The following is a 26,926-nucleotide window of genomic DNA, read 5'->3' as shown; positions in this document are numbered from 1 at the left end:
CATGGTGGGCTGGGGAACTTTCCTAGCTGTTAGGAAAGGGAGAAAAATGTCCAGGAAACTTCCCCGCAGAGAAATGCAATGGTACAAGTAAGTGAATCGGCGTTTATTATCTCTCAGGAACCAATGGAACAAATGAGTGACTGCAGTTCATTTCCGGGCAGACACTGCTCCCTCCTGTTTCATTCAGTTCTGACTTGGATCAGAATAGAAAAAGTCTACCTGACAAATAAGATGTCAACTGTAACAGAATTAGGACTGTGTCATTTTAAATGTTGGCAGAAAAATGAAGTGCAGTCCTAAGTAACGCAACCAACCTAAGTGTCACCTAGCACACAGGGAAAAAGTTCGGTTTAGGTCTATTAGAATAACAACTACTTAGGTTTCAAATATAGAACCTTCAAATATTCAGATATGAATATTCAAACATTCAAATATCACTTATTATTATTACACAAGAATTTAACTTCAGGGAACGTGAGGGGAAGGGGATGGAATGTGCAGAGGGGCACGTCTGTCCAGGGCTGGGGCCAGCCATGGACCTGGGCCACCTGCATTCAAGGCACTGGCTTCTGCAGCGTCTGGACAGAAGGCAGGAGAGTGGGGAGCGCTGCAGCGAAGACACTAACAACACAGCAGATTCCTTTATTTGCGATTTAAGAGCAACGTGGGGATCCAGAGATAGGTGTGACTTGCTAATGTGAAGCCCTCCCTAGGAGCACTACCACCAATGCTTCCTTGCTCACTGGCTGTTGGCAAGCAGGTTCTTAAAGAAAAATAGGATTCCCTAGAAAAGATTTGGGGAAAGCTGACCGGCGAGACGACAAGCGGAATAGGAACGGTGCTCAGCTTCCCTAACCAGGTTCAACGTTAACACGGACGTGTCCCTGCGGTGGAAACAACTGAACGAAAGTTAGAGAGTCAGGATTTCACCTGCCTTTCACTCTCTTGCAACATCAGCAAGATTTTCAGATCCTGTTCAGGAAGGCATCTAACTTTAAGAGACAGGATGGAGACAGCAAACAGCTGAGGCCACGCCCCCACGACCCCTGTTGTCCCCTGGACTATCTTATCTTAATGCCTCCTACCCACCAAGCTTGGCAAGAGAAACCATGTGCCTCCCTTGAAAGGAAACCCTGTGTACATTATTGATGGCACTGCCCTTCACATGTTTTCCTTAGGAGCTCTAGGGCCAAGGCAGCCGCGAAAGCTAGTCGTCCACCGTGATGTTCCGGAAGAGGTACGCCATGGACTCCCCGTTGTGGATTCTCCGGATTGCTTCAGAAAGAATCAGACTGATGTCCACAGTCTTTATCTTGGGACACTGCAGCTTCTGCACCTCGTGAGGGACAGTATTCGTCACCACCACCTGGTTGACGCAGTAACAGAAAATAAACACGTCACTGATGTTGTGTGGCCTGATGTGGTCACTTGGAAACGTGTATCTGACATTTGGTAGCCACAGACCAAGTTTCAAACGACAAAACCTTACTTTACGGGGTGTGTTTATACAAACAAAACCAACACTACACAAGGGAAGGTATTCAAAAGAGAAACTTATGGAGGTCTTGGTCTATGTATGCAGAAATGATAGGGTGAGACTCAGCTCTGCAAGAAAACTTCCTATTAGAGAAGACTTTAGGTATTGAGAGACATGCTACTTTAGAATCAAATTATACTGAAGTACAGAGAGCAAGTGTTTATGAAAATAGACATATATTCCTAACCGGGCATGCATGCGTGCCAAGTCCCTTTAGTCATGTTCGACTCTTTGCAACCCTATAGACTGTAGCCCACCAGGCTCCTCTGTTCATGGGGTTCTCCAGGCAAGAATACTGGAGTGGTTGCCCTGCCCTCCTCCAGGGGATCTTCCCGACCCAGGGATGGAACCTGTGTCTCCTGCGGCTCCTGCACTGCAGGTGTGTTCTTTATACCGCTGAGCTACCAGGCAAGCACATATTTCTAACTATAAATCTGACATCTGCCCAGACAGACTGCTAGCCACCCAAAACGTGCTTTCAGTCCTTTGGAGAGGGAGGAAGTGACACGGACTGAACCACTGAACTATTCCCAGAAGACAGAGCAGCAAACCACGACTCAGGAGCAGACAGACCTCTACGCTGGACTGAGTGACCCTCCCTGAATGGCTCACCCAGGACGGCTCCCTTACACAGGAATAACGTTAGCTCTTTCCATATAATATCAAGATTTAAAACCTCCAAGAGAGTAGACAGACCTCGTCGATGGAGGACTCCTCGATCAGACGGGGGGCCTCTGCGGACAGGATGCCGTGGGTGGCCATGACGTAGATCCTGTAAGCGCCTCTCTCCTTCAGAATCTCCGCAGCCGCCACAAAGCTCTCCACGTCGTCGATGATGTCATCCTGCGGAGAGACCCGCACTCGGGCTCGAGGAGGTCCCTCCACCCCTGTCTGTAAACACATGCCTCTCTGTGCTTCGCTTCCGAGGGTGTCCAGTGGAAGAACAGAGCCATCGCCCGGGTCAAAGACAGGACTGAACAGCCCTCGGCAGCGGCAACAGAGCCACGCAAACTGAACTTCCGAGGAGAGCGCGGCAAAGCCTTACAATCACACGTGACATCCCGGCTTCAGCTCAGGAGATCTCCCAAGACTCCTCTCCCAATTTCACACTTCTGATGAAAACCGCACAGCCAGTGTCCCATTTACTGTTTGCCCAAGAGGAAGTTAATTGATGGCAACAGAGCAATGAAGTGAGCCATAGTAAAGGTCGGACCCCGTGGCCCAGCAGAAGCAGCTGAGAGCTGGGAGCACAGGTACTGTGCTGCAGTAACAAAGGAGACACACGTCCCCAATGGTGGAAATGGAGGTCCGTCTAGCTCACTGCACGGCCCACAGATTTCAGGGCGAGGAGTAGGGTCAGCTGCTTTCACAGAACCCAGAGCCCTGAAGACAAAGGTTATTTGTGGAACTGAATTTACTTACAGGCGCTACTACTGTGCTCATTTTACATGTGTAAGTTGTAATAATAATCCCTGTTCATCTGGTTTAAAAGTTTCTGCTACTTGCGCTAGGGAGGGTTCAAGACTAGACAGATCCATTTAAATGTACCATCACCACTGGACACCCATCCCAAGGTGGACACCTACTAAAAATGATGTGATCTCTGCACAGCAGGGGGACGGTGACCTACCACTATGATCGCGATGCGTCCTCCCACATCTCCAACTACCGTTATGGGCGGCTTCTCCTTGGCCATCATCACTAGGAAAGCAAAACAAATCACAAGACCCCAGTCATCCAAGGGTCACTAGGTGAATGATGTCATCGCATCACATTCCCTGGAACAGGTGGCAGAGCCCCGACAGACAGTTTAAAAATCTGTGGATCTTCCTTAATCAACCTGGGGCCTCCCAGAGATGGGTTATCTGCAGGAGCACCGTCCAGCAGCAAGGAAGCCGAGTTTAAATGTTCCATACCCACATCACAAAGCAAAAAGAAACAGGTGAAATTCACAGATTTTTCCTTTACTCAGTATACCTAACATATTATCATTTTGACACATACGCGATATGCACCTTTATTAGAGACGTTTTACTTTTTTTTTTCATCACTGTCTTCCTATTTGGTGTGCCTTCTCCACACGTGGTGATTCTCAGTTGGGACCAACCGCATATCAAGGGCTCAGCAGCCCCGTGTGCCTAAGACCCAGACCACCCTGGGTGCACGGGGACCTCCGGATGGAGGGTGGAGGAGCAGAGCTAGAAAGATCTCTCACCCGCACAGAGAAGGAGCCCCACTGCAATGCCACTCAGAACAGAAACCCTCCAGTAGAGAAACATAAATAAATGCCGCTAAGTAGAAAGTAAACAGGGAAATGCTGCCAAAGAGCTGGCTTGATCTCATTTTCTTCCAAGGTGACCTTACTGGGACAAAGAATGTAACCTCACAATCAGATAACTAAACCACTGACATAATCAGTTTCCTGAAAATTAGGAAGCTGAAGACAATAATCACAAGTCCATCATCTTTTCCTGATTTAACTGGTCCTTAAAGCTGAGACTTCTTATCTGCTACAAAATTTACGTGTGAAAAAGGCCCATCCCCAATACAAAGCCAACTACAGGATGCAAAGGGGACAGAGGAATTCTCCCTGAAAAGGGGGTTAAGTAAACTGAGCATGCGGTGTGCTTCAGTCCTGTCCAACTCTTTGTGACCCCATGGACTACAGCCCGCCAGGCTCCTCTATCCATGGGGAGATCCTCCAGGCAAGAATACTGGAGGGGTTGCCATGCCCTCCTCCAGGGGATCTCCCTAACCCAGAGATCAACCCGCGTCTCCTGAGGCTCCTGCACTGCAGGCAGATTCTTTACTGCTGAGCCACCAGGGAAGCCCCAGTAAACTGAGCGGGCATTAGTATTTCAGAATAGACATTTTGCTTTTTTTGGAAAGCTGTTTTTTTCCAGCCACTCTGCATGGCATGCAGGATCTTAGTTCCCCAATCTGTGGCCCCTGCACTGGGAATGTGGAGTCTTAACCACTGGACCACAGGGGAAGTCTTGGGAAGCTTAATTCTGAAGTATCTACTGTAGGAGTAGTGAGGGAAGGGGAAGAGGCTAAATTCAGGGTAATTCTACAGGTTAGTAATTAGCAGGCCATCCACCAGAGCTGACTCCTCTCGACAGGTGCTATAAACCTGGAAGAACAGGTGTCCCTCTGCGTATACCAGCACATCAGCCAGGCTGAAATCCAACACTATGTTACTGGCAAATTTCAACAGACATTTCCTGATTTCCCATTCCGGAAACAAGGGCAATTTCCTGAATTTGGGCAGTCACAAAGGCTCTGCGTATAAGCATTACCTAAAAGAGGAGGAAGTAAACAACCAACATCAGAAAAGCCTTCCTCAAATCCCGTCTGTAAATTAAACCACGGGGGTAGGTAGTTATGCTGACCTCCCCACTTCTTAAAGTGATGTGGTCCCTTCTTGACCATTTTTCTCTGTAAAAAAAGAAAAAGACTGCAAGCTGGTATCTCCTGTCAGACCACAACAGAAGCTCGGCTCCAGTCTGATGCTCCTGCTGACTCTCTGGTGAGCCTGCTGCTGCTACTGCTGCTACCTCCCCCGCCTCAAATTCTGTCAGTTTGAAATGAAAACCAGGCATGGCTAGGGTCAAGGCTTAAAAAAGAAAACGACTAAGAAAACAAAAGCTTCACTCCTGGTACGCTCAGTGCCTGCTCAAAACTGGCGTTGGGAGCAGCACAAACTCAACACGCAATTTGGTGGCGACTAAAAAAAGAGACAGAGTCTTCCTTGGTGGCTCAGATGGTAAAGCGTCTGTCTGCAATGCGGGAGACCCGGGTTCGATCCCTGGGTTGGGAAGATCTCCTGGAGAAGGAAACAGCAACCCACTCCAGTACTCTTGCCTGGAGAATCCCACGGACGGATGAGCCTGGTAGGCTACAGTCCATGGGGTCGAAAAGAGTCGGACAGGACTGAGCGACTTCACTCTACTTTAAAAAAAAGAGACAGACTTCATTAGAGCATCAAGAGAACAGGCCCTCACAGGACCTCCCTGGGGGCGCAGTGGGTTAAGAATCCGCTTGCCAATGCCGGGGACATGGGCTTGATTCCTGATCTGGGAAGATCTCACGTGCTACGGAGCAGCTAAGCCCGTGCTCCGCAACAAGAGAAGCCGCCGCAAGGAGAAGTTCAAGCACCCAAACTAGAGAGTAGCCCCTGCTCGTCACAAGGAGAGAAAAGCCTGCGCAGCAACAAAGACCCAGCACAGCCAAAAATAAGTCAACAAATGAAATCACTAAAAAAAAAGAAAAAAAAACAGGTATCAGGTCAAAAGAGCTACATCACTAAAATAGATGCTAGTTACCTGATCACCAAAGCCTGATATTTGACAAATGTTTGCCATCTTGTGTGCAAGTGTGCTAAGTCGCTTCAGTCCCGTCTGACACTTGGCGACCCTACAGACTGTAGCCCACAAGGCTCTTCTGTCCACGGGATTCTCCAGGCAAGAATACTGGAGTTGCCACGCCCTCCTCCAAGGGATCTTCCCGACCCAGGGATCCAACCCGTGTCTCTTCCGTCTCCTGCACTGGCAGGTGGGTATATACCAGCAGTGCCACCTGGGAAGCGCCATCACCCATCTTACCAAAATACAAACGCTTAAGATTTCACACCACTACACATACCACTTTTTACTAAAGCCAAAATGATTTCACACTCTCGGAAAGCCAAGCGCTACCCAGATCAGCTCTGCTGTCCTCAATGCCTACAAATGTGTGTAACAAAGTATTTCACAAAAGATGAAATCACTGTAATACCATTCAATTATTTTAAAATGCCAAGATAGCATGTCACTTATAAATAGAATCGAAAAAAGCACACAGATGAATTTATTTATAAAACAAAACAAACTCACAGACTTAGGAAACAGATTTATGGTTACCCAAGGGGAGAGGTGTGAAGGGGGATAAATTAGGAGTTTGGGATTAACAGATATGTTATATATACACTACTGTATTTAAAATAGTCAGCAAGGACTATATAGCAGAGGGGACTCTACTCAATACTCTGTAATAACGTATAGGGAAAAGAATCTGAAAAATAGATACATATTGGGCTTCCCTGGCGGCGCAGAGGTTAAAGCGTCTGCCTGCAATGTGGGATACCTGAGTTCTATCCCTAGGTTGGGAAGATCCCCTGGAGAAGGAAATGGCAACCCACTCCAGTATTCTTGCCTGGAGAATCCCATGGACGGAGAAGCGTGGTGGGCTACAGTCCACGGGTCGCAAAGAGTCGGACACGACTGAGCGACTTCACTCCACACACACACATATATATATATACATATACATACATATATGTATAATACGTGTAATAGATATAATAGTAAATGTATAACTAAACTAGGCTTCCCTGGTAGCTCAGTGGTTAAGAATCCACCTGCCAATTCAGGAGATGCAGGTTCAATCCCTGGATCAGGAAGATGCCCTGGAGAAGGAAATGGCAACCCACTCCAGTATTCTTGCCTGGGAAATCCCATGGACAGAGGAGTCTGGTGGGCTACAGTCCATACAGTCACAAAAGTCAGACACACAACTTAGCAACTAAAAAGCAACAACCACAAATAACTAAACCACTTTGCTGTACACTCAAAAATTAACATGGTACTGTAAATCAACTGTACTCCAATATAAAATAATTTTTAAATCATATTAATACTAAAAAAATAAAATAAAATTTCAAACTTGTAATAATACTAAAAAAAGAAATAAAATTTCAAACTTGAAAAACAGAAAATACCAGAATAGATCCATGTAGGAATGAACTCCTAGCCACTCATACTATTCAAAACTGTCTTCAATTTACAAACAGAAAAAAGACATGACTGATCTTACACGGCAATTCCAGCCCTGGGTGGACAGTCGCGTTCTTGACCATCGGCGGGGAATGGCGGCCATCATCCATGTCCATCTCCGCACACTGGGCCTCCCCGTGGATGACTGCCAGGCCCAGACGCAGCCTCTCCGCGTACGACTGGGCCCTGAGAGGAAGCCAACGGGAGAGGGTGAGACGCATGGGAAGGAAGACCCAGGTGCAGCTTTTTCATCACTTCATTAACCACAGAATGAAATACCAGTCCACCTTTTAGGGACACACAAAGTAACTGTTTCTACAAGTCAGAATGTGAGGCTCAGGCCAGAATGCAAATGTCTCAAGAGGCACCCTAGGGGGGAAGTGGGCTGGCATCTGATTCTGGTCATGTTGGTTCTACTCTTTGCCCAACAGCCGCACATTCACCTTTAGTTGCTTTTGGCTTTGTTTTTTCTCTATTTTTTGGCCACTTTTCATGCCAGGATATTAGTTCCCCAGCCAGCGAGGGAAGCTGAGACCCCGGAAGTGGAAACTCAGTGTTTGAACCACTGGACTGCCAGGGAAGTCACTCATCTTCAGAATTCTGCTCAAAAAGGTCTCAAAAACCACTGTCTGAAAGGCGCTTGTGGCATTCTTGTTTTCCTTTTGCTGAGAACTCGAAGGAAGAACTTCATTTTCTCCCAAGGGAAAACTGAGTGATTCCAAGAACCACTCATGTTATTTGGAGACTACAGGTAAAGCTGTGGTTTGGAGTATGACAATGACTTGGGGGAAAGCTGGACTTGTGAGCTTTCAGAGGCTGTTATTAGGACAGACCCCGGATACTAACACAGCCCATTTTGACTTCAGAAGCACCCGAAAGGGATGAGTGTATCTGGCTTATTTACCTTTTTGCAGCATCAGGCGACTTAGCTACAATGACTGCATTTCTGTAATTTGGAATCTAGATTTGGAGGAAAAATAAGAAAATACTGAAAAGGTATTAAAAAATAAATAAATAAACAAAAATACTTGGGTGCTGGCACTACATCTTTTTTCCTCTTATAAAAATGATCCATATTAGCAAATAAGTATGCTAGAATCTCATTCACACAGTTACCATTTTTTAATCCCTATCAGTTAGCATCATGGCCAAAGTAGGCTACATCAAGAAGATAAAAAACAATTCTTAAAACCTTCATTTTAGAAAACATAAGCAAATGGCTAAAGATACTTAAAAGGAAATCTGTCCTTAATGTCTTTAAAAAATAAAAGATCCTCTGTGCCTCAACGCTAACCCTGGCTGGCTGCCTCAGGCATTAAGACTTCAGCAAGAGATCATGTGATCACCCTTTGCGCCTTCCAACATGGAAACCTGGTACCAGAGAAGAACTACATGGGGTCTCTTTTGAGGACAAGGGGGTATTTGCTGGTGCTCCTCACTTCTTCCTGGATATACTGAAGCAGGAAAGGTGAGGCTCTAAGGTTGTCCACGGGAAAGCTGAAAAAGCCTTGTATTTCCTTTTGATGAAGATCCATAGTGATAATGTGAGTTAAACCTGAAATTTTAAAACACAAAATTACAAAGTTCACCCCTACAAATTGACAGCTACAGTGGACACAAACTAGATGCCCAATGCCTGCTTCCTCACAGAAGACTGAAGGCAGGGGGTACTGTGAACAAGTGCGCCGGTTCTATACCTTATTTGCAATCTTAATGAAACTTAGTAAAGACAATGTTAAGCCTGATGTAAAGGAGCGTATAACCTTCCAAGTGGATTAGAAAACTAAACCTAGAAAAAACAGTGCTCTCTTCTACTCTAACCATTAGCTTGGGCCTGAAAACCAGGAAAAGAAAAATCAGGCAGAAGCGAAAATATGAATAGGGCATTAAATACTGGAGCAAAAATAGATGTAAAAAACAAGTAAGGCCTTGATTAAAGAATCTAGGAAGAAATGTTGAAGGGGTGTAGGTAAATGCAGAAGGAACAGGAAAGCAAAAGCAGAGTAATACATATACTAGAAAGAAAGAAACCACAAAACACAAGGATAAGACGCTGAAGAGTCCAGAAAAATCTGTGTCATGTCCTACGAGGACGGGTTAGGAAGTACGCTTACAGAGAAAAAGTGAAAACATACTCTTTTAATCAACAGCGCTAAACAAAAGAAAACGTACATTCATGGCAAGCGGCCAAGCTCACTGAAAAACTTCCAGAGCAAAATTTCTGGTTCTTTGGAAAGAACCAGAATTACTTGTTCTTTCCAAAAACATTACACATTTTTAAAGAATGGAATTCAAGTATGTTTTCTGAGGACTCAGAACTATATTTGAGTTTTTAAATAAACATGAAGCAAATAAAATCCCAACAACTGAAAGGCTGTTACATTGAACAGAAAGTAGGTCACTACAAAAACATACGATGAAAATGCCCTGCTATGACCTGCTATACAGAAAGACAATCAGGGAGGAAGAAGAGAGTACAAGCTGAGGAAATGGTAAAAGAAAACCCCAGCTTTACTACTATGTATGCACAGAATCGCGTGCTCAGTTGCATTTGACTCTTGTGACCCCATGGACCGTAGCCCGCCAGGCTCCTCTGTTCATAGGATTATTCCAGCAAGAATACTGGAGTGGGCTGCCATTTCCTCTTCTAACAGACTTTCCCAACCCAGGGATCAGATTGAACCCACATCTCCTGTGGCTCCTGCGGCTCTTGCATTGGCAGAGGGGAATTCTTTATCACTGATCCCCCTGGTAGCTAAGGTTTAAACAAAATCTAGACCTGAAGCTCAAAAGATCACAGCTGAATGCCAAGACTGTCAGCCAAAATTTCAATGATGATAAGATGAACAGGACGCAGAATGAGGAAAAAGTCCAAGTTGAGAGAAAAGAATCCTGAAGCCGGCAAGGTCACTCTGAAGTGGGACAAAGAGGAAAAAAAATATACACCTAAGCTCACAATCCCTAACCAGAATTATGCAAAAGCAAGCAAGACAAAGAAACTACCCAACAACACTCAGAGAAATAGGTATCCACCAACCACCTATGGCTGTGGGGTGTGGACTACTCTGGCCCGGGGAGGGTCCTAACCGCCGGTGTAGGGCCCTGGGCGTGGGCGCACTCACCCGCTTTTGCCAGCATGGACGCCAGGAGCTTGCACACAATGGAGCCCCTCTTCCGCATCTTGCTCTGCTTGCTGTAGGGGAAGTAGGGGATGACACCAATGATGTTCCTGGCACAGGCAGTCTTCAGCGCATATGCCATGATCAGCAACTCCATCACGGCCGTGTTCACGTCTCTGAAACAGGTGAGATTTGTCCTTTGGGATTAATGTCATTTATTAACCCCTGGCAAGGATCTCAATCCCAGCAACCTGACCTGGGTTGCCAAGATGGGTGTTAATGTGAATCATCTCAGTAGCTTAGGATGGCACCTCCTGAATAGAGGGAGAAGCTGGTTCGCTTTTCTTTTGAGCTACGTGAACTCTAGTTTGCATCTGAGGTTACTGACATTCACAGCACCATCATCCACACTCATCTCTGCCTGGATCTTGTCAGTGACACGGTCATGGGAATGGCAGGTGAAGCAGATGTTGACTACTGATGACCAGAGTTAACCCACACCTGCTGGTACCATGCCCAGGATCTGAACTCGGGCCAGGGTGCTGGCACCTCCTTTTCCTGGGAACACCAGGGAAAATCCACCAGGCCTTCTATTTAGCCGAAATAATTTGTTTGTTTTCTTTTTGGGGTGGAGAGAAGGGTGAGCGGGGCAGGAAGGTCTTGGGTGTTAATTTCCCAAAATCTCCCCCACTCCTTCTTTCCCTGAGATACAAACTCACATGCATGCTCAGTTGCTCAGCTGTGTCGGACCCCTTTGCCTACCAGGCAAAGGGTATGGACATAGCCTACCAGGCTACTCTGTCCATGGGATTCCCCAGGCAAGAATCCTGGATCAGGTTGCCGTTTCCTTCTCCACAGGAATCTTCCTGACCCAGGAATTGAACCCAAGTCTCCTGTGGATCCTGCACTGGCAGGCAGATTCTTTTACCACTGAGCCTCCTGCGATACAAAGATTACCCAGACAAACAAAGAAGGAAATGTGAATCTGAAAGGTATTCAAAGGAAAGGCTATTTCCAAACTTTAATGAATGTTGAGTGCCACCCTTTGCCAAGACTGATCAAGTATAAGGTAAGGCTCTGCTCTTAAAGGGCCTTGAAATCCTTCAGGATGACCTTCCAAAGTTCAACCCTCTCTCTAGCCTCCTCCCAACTCTTCTTGGGATTGTCCAAGTGTCCTCAAACACCCTTTCTTTTGCATTAGGAGTGTATTTCCCTTGCCTTTCCAAGATAAAGAAGATCATTTCCCATGTCCGAGTTCCCACCCAAGTGAGGAACACGCTCTTCAGATTATACTTTACAAAAAAAAAAAAGTTTTATTTATTTATGTTAATTTTTGGCCATACCCTGTGGTATGTGGGAACTCAGTTACCTGACCAGGGACTGAACCTGCACCCCTGATTTGGAAGACGGAGTCTTAACCCCTGGATCACCAGGGAAATCCCTAGATTATTTATTCAGTTCTTGAATCACCTGATTAAAATGGAAAGGCCTGCCATCAACACAGCAGAAACTTAATAATAGCACCTGGGAGTGAACAATACAAAGACACCCTTTCACTCTGACACCATCTCTGCGCCCACGCTCACTGGGGGGGCTTCCTACCTCCCTTTTGTAGTCTGGACTTTTCATGACTACTTCAAGCTTCAGTCACAAGCTTCTGTGTTTATTTCTCCCACAGGGTAGGCAGAGTTGATTCTGGGCTCAACTTCAAGATGCAACTGTCAACTGAGACATTCCTTTTGGATTGCTAACAGGTTACATATTTTCCAGTTATCATTTCCTTCCTCTGAAATAAACTGAAGTCTTCTTCTCCCTCATATTCCCAAGTTAATAACATCCCACGTCTGGCATCAAAAGGTCAGAAGACACACAACCTTTTGGTATAATTGTGACAATACACTTATCAAACACTTTCAAGGTTATTAGGTTGGTGCAAAAGTAATTGCAGTTTTGCACTGTTGAACTTCACTGTTTTGGAATACTTCCTTAAATAAATGTGGTTATATTATACATCATTTTAATCCACGTTTCTCACTTTATGTTTTTTTGCTAATGACATATTACTGTGTATTTTATATTTATTTTAAACTAGGGAAATGATAACGTTAGACAAAAAGCAAGTTCTTGCGATTTTCTTATTCAAGTTCAAAATGCGTTATAAAGCAGTGGAGACAACTAGCAACATCAACAATGCATTTGGCCCTGGAACTGGCTAACAACGTACAGGGCAGTGGTGGTTCAGAAGTTCTGCAAAGGAGACGAGACCCTTGAGGACGAGGAGCGCAGTGGCTGGCCATCGGAAGCTGACAACAACCAACCGAGAGCATCATCGAAGCTGATCCTCACAACTACACAAGAAGTTGCCAAAGAACTCGACAATGACCATTCTACGATCAAACAGCCTTTGAAGCAAACTGAAAAGGTGAAAAAGCTCAATAAGTACGTGCCTCGTGAACTGACCAAAAACAAAAAAACTGTCATTTTGAAATGTCATCTTCTCTTATTCTGTGCAGCAACAATGAACCATCTCTCGATTGGACTGATTGGGACATGCAATGAAAAGTATGTTTTATACAACAACCAGCAACAACCAGCTCAGTGGCTGGACCGAGGAGAAGCTCCAAAGCATCTCCCGAAGCCAAACTTGCACCAAAACAATGTCATAATCGCTGTTTGGTGGTCTGCTGCCAGTCTGATCCACTACAGCTTTGTGAATCCTGGCGAAACATTACACGTGAGAAGTATGCTCAGCAAACCGATGAGATGCATCGAAAACTGCAACGCCTGCAGCTAGGGCTGCAGAAAGGACCCACTTCTTCTCCACAACAACACCTAACCGTACATTGTACAATCAACGCTTCAGAAGTTAAATGAATTGGGCTACAAAGTTTTGCTTCGTCCGCCATATTCACCTGACCTCTCGACAACCAACAATCACTTCTTTAATCATCCTGACAACTTTCTGCAGGGAAAGTTTCCACGACCAGCAGAAGGCAGAAAATGCTTTCTAAGAGTTTGTAGAATCCCGAAGCACCGATTTTTACGCTACAGGAATATACCAACTTATTCCTGGCAACTTATTCTTCTGACAAAAATGTGTTGATCTTAATGGTTCCTATTTTGATTAATAAAGATGTGTTTGAGCCCAGTTATAATGATTTAAAATTCATGGTCTGAAATTGCAATTACATTTGTATCAACCTAACACTTAGGAATTCATAATACTTGGTCAGTTTTCCCCACTCTTCAACAATTTTCACCCTGCATCATCCATTTACCAAATAATTACTGAGCACCTTGCATCAGGTACTGTGTTAGGTGGGGAGGTAACATGGTAAAAGAGGCTGACCTCATCTTGTTGGGGGTGGGGGAGTCCTCTGGCTCTCCCCCACCATCACCCTTGGAATCATTTGTCCCTAGAAGGAGCACACTAACTCACCTGAGAATGTCCTCTTCCCCTTCTGATCCTTCAGCCCAGAAAGGAGAGCTCCCAGCCCACAACAGATCATCTCAATGGATGCCTGTGGGCTCTGGGGATTCAGATGAAGTCAGCACGGCACTCAGGATAGAACATAGGTAACTCAGGAGTCTGTCTGTAAACATCAGGCATCATATACCCTCTATCAAAAGCCTCTTCCACATACAGACTGCTTGCTGACGTTAGATAAGCTTTCTTAACCTTCCACTGGTGTGGTGCAGTGTGTGGCATTAAAAATCTTCACTGGATGTGGTGGTCTCTTACACCAGATCCCAATGCCAACAATACGTGGAGAGTTGAAGTTAATTAAACAGATCTTGGAAGGATATCTATCTGGGTCATGGGTTTTCAGCTGTCTTTGTGACAGCATTTACAATACACAACCATCCACCACAAGGTTTAGGCACCACGCAAGGGAGGGCCGGATGGTAAGACATTGAGTGTAACAAGAGGAACAAAAGTTTTGGAGAAGCCTTGATTTCAGAGTAACTTTCTTTCCACTAATTACTAATCTCTCCCATGAGGTTTTTATTTTTTTTACTTTTTCCGTTTCCTAATGACCTATGCGCCAGGGGATTCAACATTCTCTAGATCAAGGCTAAGGAAAGCCTCCCATGACCTACTCCCTTTCGGTCAGGAAGGCGACAAAAGGGCCTTTGTCACAGGGGGTTTACCCATTCTCTGAGGGACGCCGGACAAACTGGATCCCAGGCAGTACTGTGTGAGTTAGCAGGGCCAAGAGAAACTAGCTGGCAGCTTCTGCTTTGTTTATCTGTTCCCAGCACATTCTGGCTAGTGCCTGTAATCTCTAAGCAGGACAATCTTAATTGTTTACCAACTCTTTTTCTCTTCCCTAAGACTATCACATCTATTAGCCTTGGCTCTTACTGCTCTCTCATTTTCGATGGGCAAAAAGTGAGTGCGAGGTAAGGACACCGTCTATACCTATCAGTTAAAACTGCAAAAACAGACCAGCAACACAGATGGAAGTACTGAGGACAGGGTCAGGGAGCAGGATGTACACTGCCTCCACCTCCAACAATTAATCACTTGCAGCAAGTAAGCTGTCATGGTCTTTTAATGAGTGGTCTTATGTGCTCAGTGGTAAAGAATCCACCTGCCAATCCAGGGGACATGGGTTCAATTCCTGAGTGGGGAAGATCCCCTAGAGAAGGAGATGGCAACTCATCCCAGTATTCTTGCCTGGGAAATTCCACGGAGTCCGTGGGGCCGCAAAGAGATGGACATGACTTAGCGACTAAACACCAACAGTTATATCAACAAACTAGAACGTGTGACATAAAACACGAAACCTTGTCCTTCAAACAACACTTTCTAAAGCTTCCCATCTAGTTCACTTGGTTCCAGTGCTCAGTTTACCCGGGAACTCCCTGAGTACCTCCCTGTGACAGTGTGATTTACGGTAAGGAATACCTATTTGGTTGCCATTTCAGGCTCCATCTGGAATCCCTTGGAATCTCCTAAGCTTTGAGACAAGTAAAGGTGTCTTTAGTTATGTTAATGAGGTGACTTTTGGACTGCACCTGAAGGAGACTGGTTACCTGGGAAACAGACCACGTGTTAGAGAAGTTGAACTTTCAGTCCTACCCCATGACGTCTGGATTCAATCAATCGCCAAAGGCTAACGATTTAATAGGTCATACCTCTGTAATGAAGCCTCCGTAAAAACCCAAAAAGGAGGGGGTTCAGAGAACTTCCGGGTTGGAGAGCTGGGGAGAGAGCGGCCGAATGCCCCAGACCCCTTCCTGCATACCTTGCCCAGGACACCTCTTGACTTCCACCAGAGTCAAGCCCTGAGGGGAATTCAGGATGGAGAAAAACAAGCAGCTCTCTAGGCTTTGGGTAACAGGCCCCAGATAAAAAGATGCATACCTAAGGGCTAATTTCAATGACCCCAAATCCGTTGTCTTCCCGAGTACAGAAAAGCACTAAAGTCATTGTGATGTCTCTGCTTCGTGATCAGCGATAATCTTCTGATGTTTCACTTACCCCCCTCCCCCTGCCCCCCTCAACCCGGAAAAAAACTCACACATATCCTGGTTCCTCTCTTACCTCATCAGAGTGGTTCCTTAGTGTCATCTCTGAGACTGGCTCCAAGACTGTAGTCCTGAGTAAGATCCTCAAATAAAACTTAACTTGCAACTTTTAAGCTGTGCATTTTGCACCGATTGGCAATCTATATAACCACGTGTGGCAGACAGGACTGAAACACTAAATTCCCCACTAAATTAACTAAATTTAGTTGTCATTCAAATGTTCAGTCAGGCAACAGAATGTTGTTTTACACTGTTTATTGGGACAAACCCAATAACCCTTCATGGGATACACACACACATATTCTCTTTGTCTTTTCTCCAAATTTCCTCTCCCATCCCCATCATCCTGAAAGATACAGGAACTGTCCGGTGAAGGTGTTTTTGCTTTGATACCACCAAACTGAACCCCAGGGAAGACAACTGTGGCTTCTAAAATAATCTCAAAACAAGTACACACGGGGAACAGCACCATCTTCAGGATGGGGTTCTGGTTTCTAAAAGCATCACGTGTATCTGTGTTGCTGCTTCAAAGAGAAGCCTTTCCACATGGTGAGTATGTAAAATTACTGTCATGTTATCCTTTAAGAGTCACTCTCCCCACTGCAACTAAGCATGAGTAGAAAAAAACAAACAAAAAAACACAACAAATATTTCCCAATAAGCTATTAACCAACATGTTTTTCCATGTTTATTGTGTCCTTCCCCTGGAAAACATGTCCACTTTTATAAAGTTCAGTCTATAGTACTGCCCCAACTTCACCCTGGATTGCATGTATTAATATTCCTACTGCCTTCTTGGTTACCATGAGATACGGAAACCAATAATTAGATAAAGCACAACTTCCTGCCACCAAGGAAACGAACTGCCTATCCTGAGGAGCACTCAACAAAATCAACTGGCCAAAGTGTCAACATCTTCCAAAAGTGTGAAAAGTTCTGAAAGTCAAGGAAAGACTAAGGGACAGTTCCAGACTGTCTACAAGATAAGATACATGACAAGTAAGTGCAGCCTGAGCTTGAGCCCTGGGGGACAGCACACAACTGGGGATGGTATCTGAGCCTTAGGTGGTAATGACACAGAGGTCTCAGTATCCTGATTTTGATGGCAGCACTGTGGCTGTATAGGAGAATGCCCTCGCTGGGGACTAACTTGTGGTCCGGTGGTTAAGCTTTCACTGCCATGGGCCCAGGTTTGATCCCTGGTCAGGGAGCTGAGATCCCACAGACCATGTGATGCAGGAAAAAAAAAGGGGAGAGAGAGAGAAAGCAAGCTCTCCTTTGTAGGAATCACACACTGTGTGATTTGTGGGGCGGGGATATGAGACTGGCAAGCTTGTCTAAAGCGGCTGTACTGCACAGGGAAGTTTTCTCTAAGTCTGTGACTGTTTCAAAATCTGAATCTTTAAAAGATGAGGTGGCTCTTTCTGTGTTGATATGATGCATGGCTTTATTTGTTTAAGTTCAGCAATGTGCAACAGCATTTTTTTTTTTTCCTTTTTGGCCATATCGCCAGGCTTGTAGGATCTTGGTTCCCTAACCAGGGGTTAAACCCATACCCCCCGCAGTACAAGGGTACAGTCCTCACCACTGGACCGCCAGGGAACTCCTTCTACGCAAAAAAACATACATGCAACTGCTTGAACACACAGAGTCTCTGAAAGGATGCCTAGGAACCTGGTGACACCTGCCACATCCAGGGAGGGAAGCGGAGGGGCTGAGGGCAGAGTCAGGCCTCGTTACACACCCTTTTGAAATCTGAACCATGCAGAGAAATTAAAATGGCTTTTATTTTGGTTTTGAGGATCGCCTGAATGATGGAGCCTAAATTTGTACATATCCAACAGACAGGAACAAACACCTACTTAAACTAGTTATCTCAGAAGACTAGCGGGGTGGATGAGGGCTGGGGAATTCTTATTTTCTGATACATGTTTCTATAAAGCTTGTGTTTTTAGAGATGAATATTACTCCTATAATCAGAAAAAAATATTAAAAATGAAATACTGAGTAGCTACCAGTTATCAGTGTACAAGGAAACTCTTTATACTAGGGTTCAGATCACTCTCTCCATGACCCTGTGGTCCTCAGCTTCCTTCAGGCCCAACTTTCTCAATCCCTTCAGAGGGGACTGTAAGAAAAAGGTTTTTTCCTTCTCTGTACATTCACAACACTGAATACTGCTGGTCACCAAATGTGTAGGGGTTTTCCCATAGATATGTAATTCTCAGAATCTTGGGGACACCACCTGGGTGTCCTACAATTCAGGTTCAATTCTGACCGTCTCTCTCTTGACATAGCAACAGATCTCACAGCTTAAGGGCCCAGTCCCATGAGACCGCCCTTCCTCACTTCAAATATGGGCAAGTCCAGGCTGTCACCTGTCTCTAACCAACCTGCTATAAATTGAGAGGTGCCTAGGACCCACTCCTCAGCTCTGATTAGCTTGCTAGAGCAAATTAATAATAATAATAATAATAAAAGAAGAACTCAGGGAATTCCCTGGAGGCCCAGTGGTTAGGCCTTGGTACTTTCACTGTAGGGAGGCACGGGTTGGATCCCTGGTCGGGGAACGAAGATCCTGCATGCTGCATGGGAGAGCATCCCCACCCTTTCTGTGTGCACCCACCTCCCAGCACCCCCGTCTTCACCAACCCAGGCCTTCTGGGGGTTTTATGGAGGCTTCATGATACCGGCATTAGTGGTCAAATCACTGGCCACTGGAGATGGATTCAACTCCTCCCCAGAGGTCATGGGGGCTAGCTTGAAGGTACCCACCCTCTCATCACAAGGTTGGTGCCCCTAGGAACCAGCCCCCATCCTGGGTTTATCCAGGGGATTTCCAAAACTCCCTGCATAAACATAATTCAGGGGTAACTAAAGGGGGCTTGTTCTGAATAACAGAGATACTTTGACTGCTTTTCTCAAGGAGGAAGTTCCAACAGTTTTAGGAGCTCTGTGCCAGGACAGGAAGACCAAATCCATATTTCTTATTATAAATCTCAGAATCACAGAGGCCAAACAAGAGCAGCCACGTAGGACTGACACACGAGGATTAAAGTGATGCGTGTACTGCGCCTGCGTGCCATGGCACCCAGTGCCCTGCTTGGGCACAATCTCAAGAACTGAACTGATCAAGACGTGAAGCTCTGGATTTTTCAAAGACGCCAACCCCATTCCCAGTGAGGGGCTGAGAGGAGACAACCCCACGGGGAAGTTCACGCTCAGGCATGCCAGGATTCTCCCAGGGCCTGTCCTCCTGCCTGGAGAGCACCAGTAGATGGTATCTGCAATAGAGATGGCCGGGGGTACCGGCCACTGTGCAAAATTAAATGCAGCGCAAAAACGGGCCTCAGCGGATATGAACCAGAGCAGCTATGCACTGCATTTAACAACAACAAAGGCTTTCAGTAGAGCGGAACAGACAGACCCTGGCAAATGCAGGGAGGATATTTTGTCCTTGAGGAGCTTCAAGCTTGGAAAAGATGATCAAGTAAACACACAGCAGTTAAGTACAGTGTGACAAGCATGGAAAGAATTCCAAAAGACCCAATATGTGTGTCTGTATACATGCAAACACATACATACGTATCGTATTTTAGAAAGCATTTAACATACAAACACATTTACAATTTAGAGAAAACTGAAGTTCACATGAAGAGACAGCAAGGTACATCACTAAGATTTTTAGAGGAAAAGGGATAAAGTCGCGCTCTTACCTGGGTATTGTCTGTATAATGAAGATATCTTGGCCACGAACAGATTCTTGTATTTCAACTCTTGTTTCTGAAAAATAAAAATGTTCTATAGTTTTAAGGAAAAGTACTTCATGCTGTAAGAATGGTGTAAGAATGCTGTAAGAATTGGGCAGCAGTTGGAGGGAGTAAAGGGGAATCTAAACAGCAACTCACTGGAAAAGACTCTGATGCTGGGAAAGATTGAAGGCAGGAGGAGGGCACCACAGGGATGAGATGGCTGGATGGCATCACCGACTAGGTGGACATGAGATTGAGCAAGCTCCAGGAGTTAGTGATGGACAGGGAAGCCTGGTGTGCTGCAGTCCATGGGGTCACAAAATGTCAGACACGACTGAGCGACTGAACTGAACTGAAATCAACACTTCATTTAGTGCACCAAAATAAATTCTTAATAGATCTGGGAATGACATGTACTGGAAAAAAAAATTAGTCAAGCTCAGGGGAAAATAAGCCAAAAATAGACTAGAAGGCAAAAGCAATAATCAGGTCTATGTAAAATCTCAGGGTCCAGAAAAGAAAATCCATCACTAAATAAACACAAGATGCTCAGGGGAAAGTATTCAGCAATTAAGGCAGCCAAAGGTTAATATCCGTATTGTTCTTTTACCAAGGCCGTGGCCTCCTCTGTGTCAGGCCCTGAGCTGGGGTCCCAAAGAGGAGGACTGGACCAAGGGGACAAAGCCTGACCCGGGAGAGACAATGCAATGCCGAAGACTGGCAAACACTCCAGGCCAACGTGCAGGAGAAAGCCCAGCCACGAGAAAGGAGAAAAGGCCTGGGAACGATGGCCTCACCGCAGGCTGGACCATGCAGTGGGAATGCAAGTGTGGAACAGCAGTGGCAGGGGTGTCACTGTGCATCTGGAGACAGCCTGAAAGAGAAGGACACAGAGAGGAGGGCAGGGAGCCAACCATGACCAGACTTCCCAAGAGTCTGGACTCTATTCCAGAGTAGACAGGAGAACCACTGGAGGCTTCGTGTGATCACTGGCTACGGTGTAAAGAAAATGGTGGCAAAGCAGGAGTGGCTACTTGGAGAGAGCCACCCCAAGACGTTTTTAAGGAGCCTAGGCAAGTGACAGACAGTGCGCTGGACCGGAGCAGCAGGAGTGGGGGTGGTGAGAGGAGCAGGCAGATTCCAAACGGATTCCTGATCAGAGCACACAAGACATGCTGATGGGTGTGATCAAAGATGAAGCAGGTGAGATGGGCAGAAACTAGGTCCCAAAGAGCCCCAACATGATTGCTAAGGAGACTGAACTCTAGCCTATAAAATGTGAAACAGAGGTAAGTAAAAAACGTTTGTATTGTGGAAATAACCTGTTGGAGGGGAGCAGAGCAAACTAAAGGCTGAAAACGCAAGTAAGAAGACCTGTTAAGAAGCTACTTTGACGAGAAAGACAGAGGAGGCCTAGAACAGTGATGGGAAGATGGAGAAAAAGGCCCTCCCTAAACCTCCCTCCTTTCCTCAAATGGTTCATTTATGAGACCCCCAAATGCCATCACAATGAACCAAATCTGTTACTGTTAAATAAGTTATCTCACCTATATGCACTCACCTTCACTGGAAGTCACACTTCCAATGAAGGGGACTGGGGTTCAATCCCTGGTCGGGGAACTAAGATTCCCACATGCTGCACAACTCAGTCAAAAAATAAATAAATTAACTGAAAAAGAAGAATGCAGGCTCTTTTTAGAAAAACTCCAGTTCACAGGCATGTGTTTAACAACAACAAAATAAGCATCTCCTGACTTGCCCTGGCAAGAAAGCTTCTGAAGTCATCAAGTTAACAGCTATTGAGTGTGGAAGCCGGATTAAGGGTTTCTGGGGGTTAATTATATAACACAGATGTAACTTGTACACACTCCAGAACGTATGCTTTACATTACTACCCAATATTTTGCTTTTCTAGCTCCCCAAACATCAGTTTCATCTTAATTCTCTCCTGAGCAAACACAGAAACATGAATCCAAGGCTTTCAACTTTGCAAAAATAATTCCCAGCTGGGGGTTTATTCCTGGAACACGGCTATCAACAAAGAGCCTTCAAGCAGTATTATTTCATGTTCTAGCTCTCCCTGGAAACTCAGGCAGGGGATTTCCCTGGAGGTCCAGGATGCTTCCACTGCAGGAGGTGCGGGTTCCATCCCTGGGCTGGGAATTTAAGAGCCCCACAGCCTACGCCTGGTTCGGAACAAAAAACTTAGGTGGCAACAAAAAAGTGGTGAGCTTTGACAAGACTTGAGAGAAAAGATGAGAGATAAAACTAACTCCAAGAGGTTTTTAAAGTAAGTCATTACCTGTCTAGTACAGATGGCTCTTAACACCATTTGATGACAGTGAGACAGATAAACGTAGAATGTATGTATCAAATACAGCAAAATAAGGAAGAAAAATCTCCTCCCATCGCTTTTTTCATTCTAAAATGACAAGATATTTGCATTACCTTGGAACAACAGGAAAGAAGACTTAAGGAGAAAACAAGAAGTCAAGGTTTGCTGCTGCTGCTGCTGCTGCTGTTGCCAAGTCGCTTCAGTCGTGTCCGACTCTGTGTGACCCCATAGACGGCAGCCCACCAGGCTCCCCCATCCCTGGGATTCTCCAGGCAAGAACACTGGAGTGGGTTGCCATTTCCTTCCCCAATGCATGAAAGTGAAAAGTGAAAGTGAAGTTGCTCAGTCGTGTCTGACTCTTAGCGACCCCATGGACTGCAGCCCACCAGGCTCCTCCGTCCATGGGATTTTCCAGGCAAGAGTACTGGAGTGGGGTGCCATCGCCTTCGCCAGTCAAGGTTTAAAAGTACTGAAAACCTTTCAACCCTATTGTTAAAGAGCAACGGACTCCTGTGTTAAAGATGAGTAACACTAGCCTTTTAAAAACATGCCAGTCAATTAAACAGAGCCTGAAGGACAAAGAACGTTTAAGAAGTTTAACTCACCTCCATTGGTCTCTTGATAAACCACAGACTTCCCCAATTCAGCACCAAGACGCCTAAAGGGAGAAAAAAAGCAATTAAGGCCCTTTTAGAAGCACACAGCCCTAACCACTGGACCATCAGAGAAGTCACAAGTCCAGGGAAGGGGACTGGGGTTCAATCCCCGGTCAGGGAACGAAGATCCCACATGCTGCGTAACTCAGCCAAACAATAAACAGATTAATTAAAAAAGAAGAATGAAGGCTCTTTTTAGAAAAACTCCAGTTCACAGGCATGTATTTAACAAAAAGACTACAATAATTACATCAGCTGCTGCTGCTGCTAAGTCACTTCAGTCGTGTCCAACTCTGTGCGACCCCATAGATGGCAGCCCACTAGGCTCCCCCGTCCCTGGGATTTTCCAGGCAAGAACACTGGAGTGGGTTGCCATTTCTTTCTCCAATGCATGAAAGTGACGTTGCTCAGTCATATCCAACTCTTAGAGACCCCATGGACTGCAGCCTACCAGGCTTCTCTGTCCATGGGATTTTCCAGACAAGGGTACTGAAGTGGGGTGCCATCGCCTTCTCCAACTACATCAGCATTCTCTTACCAAAAAAAAAAAATTTAGAAAATTTAACTCATTAAGAACTAAAAATCCGCTGTCATTCCATGAGCAGCTTCCAGCGCTCACCATTCTGTAACACACCGCTTTACTGGGAAGAACCCACAACCAAAGTTTAACATTTCCATCATTTTTCGAATAGTAATTGTCTTGCAAAATCGATGCCAACAAATACGTGGTTAGCAGCAATAATTCCAAAAACACAAGCCATAGGTAAATGCCTCAGTGGTCAAAAGCATCAGACTTCCATGTCATTAACCAAACGCAGTATGAATCTTGTTTGGATCCTGATTAGAACAAACCAAGTGGAAAACTCATTTCTGAGACAAACTAGGAAATATGCTTTCCTTGTGGCTCAGATAGTAAAGAACCTGCCTATAATGCAGGAGACCCAGGTTCAGGCCCTGGGTTGGGAAGATCCCCTGGAACAGGAAACAGCAGCTCACTCCAGTATTCTTGCCCCCATGGACTGGTGGGCTATGGTCTGTGGGGTCGCAAAGATGCATGACTGAGTGACTAACACACACAGTGAAATACCTTAGGGCTAGACAAGAGAGTAGACAAAGGAATTCATGATGGGTTTTCGTTTGTTTTCAGTTCTTCTCGGTCAGTATTACCATTCTTATGAGTGAAATAAGGGCTGTTGATAATGGTTGTTATGTTCTGCAATCTGTTCAAAAACACTGCAGCCAAGTATACAACAGAACATTATTCGGTCTTAAAAAGAAATGAAATTCTGGTCCACGCTACAATACAGATGCTGTGCTGTGTGCTCAGTCACTCAGTGTCTGACTCTTTGCGACCCCCTGGACGGCAGCCCGGCTAGGCTCCTCCGCCCATAGGGATTCTCCAGGCAAGAATACTGGAGTAGGTTGCCATGCCCTCCTGCAGGGGATCTTCCCAACCCAGAGACCGAACTCAGGTCTCCCACATTGTGGACAGATTCTTTACCACTGAGCCACCAGGGAAGCCCACATTATTGATAAACCTCGATTGAAAAAAAAAAAAAAACCAGACTCTAAGTAAAAAAGTCAGATACAAAAATACAAATATTCTATGAGTCCATGTATAGGAGGACCTTAGAATGGGAACATTCACAGCTACAGAAAATAGAACAGAGGTTACCAGGGACTGGGATGGGTGGATAAAGGGGAGTTAGTACTTAAGGAGTACAGAGTTCCTGTTTGAAATGATGAAAAAGATCTAGAAATGAACAGTACTGATAATCACACAACACTGTGAATGTACTTAGTGCCAGTGAATTGCACACTTAAAAATGGTTAAAACTTAAAAATTTTCTGGAACAATTTTTTCAAGAACCAAATACAAGACCAAGGCAAAAACACGGACTATTTAATTCTGCCCTCCCCGCTCTGGTTTCTCTTAGCAAGGCCACTGTGGTAAATCTGACCCAAAATAAACAAACACAAGCTTTATATTTAAAATTAGTGTTTTAGTTGGCCTCAAAAAGAAAGACAAATAATCAGTGGTCAGGAATGGAAACCAGGTAGTAGACTGCAAAAGGACTGTTTGTTTTTTCACACTCTTCTAATCTCATTTAAAGCTAACTGAAAAGAACACAGGCATTACTGAGGTAATATGACTAAAGTTTCCCCTTTCTTTTACATCTTTCATCTAAAATTTTAAAATATATTCATGCCATGACTTATAAACTCTGAAAACCCCACAGAATTCTAATAAGTTGTTTAAAACGTGAAAATGACTTTACAAGTTAAAAAAACAAGCTTATTTTTTAAACGACTTTATTTGCAAAGGGCTCAGAAGGTTCTTTCTCTACAATAGGCTCTGGAACTCTCTACAAGAGCCAACTAGAAAAGAGGCCATTTAGCAAGCATGTATTATTCAGAGGGCCACTATGAACCTCTGCTCTGCTAGACGCTTGAATGCATGAACCATTATCTGGTTCATGTTCACAATGTTCTGGGTGCAGTAGAAGGAACTGTCTCTATCTTACCAATGAAGTTCAGGAAAATCAAGTCTCTTGCCCAGGGGCAAGACGGCCAAGGTCCTAAGACTCCAAAGGCCACTCGAGGCTGGAGGCTTCTTTAGGTGAACAGGTGAAAAAGCAAAGACTTAAGACTGATCGAACCTAACTGACTTACAGAATACGGTTAGACCTGTCGTTTCAATCATCAGCTGCGATAAATCTGCTCCCCTGGGGTTGCCTTGTTCTCACTGCCCTCCCCTACACGTCTGCTTCAGTCCGTGCATCTTGGGCCTCGGGGGTCTTTCACTTGCAAGGCCGCCCCCTGCCACCCCCATCTACTGCACCCGATGTTGTAACTACGTGCCGGCCTCCGTCTCCCGGGGTGGGGAGACTTGGGAACCGCAGCGATCAGATCCAGAGGTCAACTCCAACCGTGGGAAAAGCAGCCAAACCCAGAGCCGCCCCCGCTCCCACAAAGCTCTAATCTGGGGCGGGGGGGGGGTGTCCACCGCCTGGGAGGTGGGAGTAGGGAGCCGAAAGCTGGGAGGGCGCTCCAAGGACCCGAGGGGTGGGCTGGGGGAGAAGCCAGTTAAGAGTCAACCAGCCCAACGTGTTTTCAGCCGCAGAGTTGGGGTGGGGGATGAGGGTGGGGGATGAGGGTGGGGGCGGCAGGGTGAAGGGGCCAAATTACCCCTCACCCCGGTCGAGGGATGCGGAGGCGAAGAGTAGCAAGGACGGTCTCCCGGAAAGGAAGGGGCCCCTGGGACATCCGCGTCCCCCGCCCCTTACTCGGTGATGCGCTTGGCCAGCTCGGTGCAGGCGGCCGTGGAGTTGGCAGAGAAGACTCGGTAGCCGTTGCGGGCGGCGTTCATGGCGGGGCGGGCGGCGGGGCAGGCTCGCGGGGCGCGGAAAGCGGAGGACACGGAGAGCGGGGGCAGCAGCAGCAGCTTCCTAGGCATCGTCCGGCCCGGGGGCGCGGTTACAGCCGGCCCGCGCGGGGCTGCACCGAGGAGCGGTTCTGACGGAGGCGGCCGCGAGGCCAGCGCAGCGAAGGCGCCGAGAAAACTGCACGGGGGGCGGGGGACGGGGAGAGTCTCGAGACCCCCAGCCTCCTCGTCCCAAAGGCCACTCGCGGAGGAATCAGGCGCGACGAGAGAGCGAAGCAACCTGCGCCGCCGATCACCTCAAAGATAGCGACGAGGACACCGCCCCCTCTGGGAATCTGAAGGGCGCAGCTAGAGCGCCCGCACGGTCGCCATCTTAGATGAGGGCAGGGCGGTGGGCAACTCTCCACAAGCTTATTTTTTTCCTCGGAAGACATTAAAGATTCGTTTCGCCACTTTGATCTTGTCGCCCCAAGGGGGTTCTTTTGCTCTCACGTTCTTGGGCGGTGCAGCCTGACTTTTTAATGGTGCCAGCCTGTCCAACTTTTCCCTGCCAGGACCCAAAATGTCCGCCTCTGCGCTGGCTGACGATCTAGCCCTGAGCCTCTATGGTAACACTGCGCGAGAGCCCTGCGAGGCGCATGCGCTGGGCTGGGAGGTTGCCTGGGATACTAAAATACCCAAAAGGTGGTGTATCAAGTGTTTCTTCCCCAAACAGACTCCAATCTGGAATCTTTACGTTAGGCAAGGCTCTCTGAACAAGTCAAAGCATTCTTGGCAGTCTTTGCTCTCTGTGC

General features: G+C 46.1%; 1 protein-coding gene across 2 annotated transcripts; it reads right to left on the bottom strand.

The window, feature by feature from the left end:
* Positions 1-88: 88 nt before the first annotated feature.
* Positions 89-26,419, bottom strand: PRPSAP1 (phosphoribosyl pyrophosphate synthetase associated protein 1). Of its 2 annotated transcripts, none has more exons than XM_052657506.1 (10): positions 26,035-26,419; positions 22,697-22,749; positions 19,721-19,787; positions 10,473-10,645; positions 8,790-8,905; positions 8,255-8,310; positions 7,391-7,536; positions 3,168-3,238; positions 2,234-2,380; positions 89-1,366 (listed from the first exon to the last, which is right to left on the bottom strand). In XM_052657506.1, exons 1-10 carry the CDS (start codon positions 26,202-26,204, stop codon positions 1,208-1,210), a joined length of 1,158 nt encoding a protein of 385 aa, XP_052513466.1. In that variant the 5' UTR covers positions 26,205-26,419; the 3' UTR covers positions 89-1,207. The 2 variants fall into 2 exon arrangements, with proteins under 2 accessions (XP_052513466.1, XP_052513467.1); XM_052657507.1 differs by lacking the exon at positions 26,035-26,419 and adding an exon at positions 25,273-25,387.
* Between the last annotated feature and the right edge of the window lie 507 nt (positions 26,420-26,926).

Source organism: Budorcas taxicolor, chromosome 19 (genome assembly GCF_023091745.1).
Source record: "Budorcas taxicolor isolate Tak-1 chromosome 19, Takin1.1, whole genome shotgun sequence".
NCBI classification, from domain to species: Eukaryota; Metazoa; Chordata; class Mammalia; order Artiodactyla; family Bovidae; genus Budorcas; species Budorcas taxicolor.
This window is presented reverse-complemented; position numbering and strand designations above follow the sequence as displayed.

Coding starts and splice junctions, on each gene's coding strand:
- PRPSAP1 (XM_052657506.1), bottom strand. CDS start 26,204: ATGCCTAGGAAGCTGCTGCTGCTGCCCCCGCTCTCCGTGTCCTCCGCT. Junction 10,646..19,720: donor ATTATACAGACAATACCCAG/GTAAGAGCGCGA, acceptor CACCTGTTTCAG/AGACGTGAACACGGCCGTGA. Junction 8,906..10,472: donor GTCCATGCTGGCAAAAGCGG/GTGAGTGCGCCC, acceptor TTAAAATTTCAG/GTTTAACTCACATTATCACT.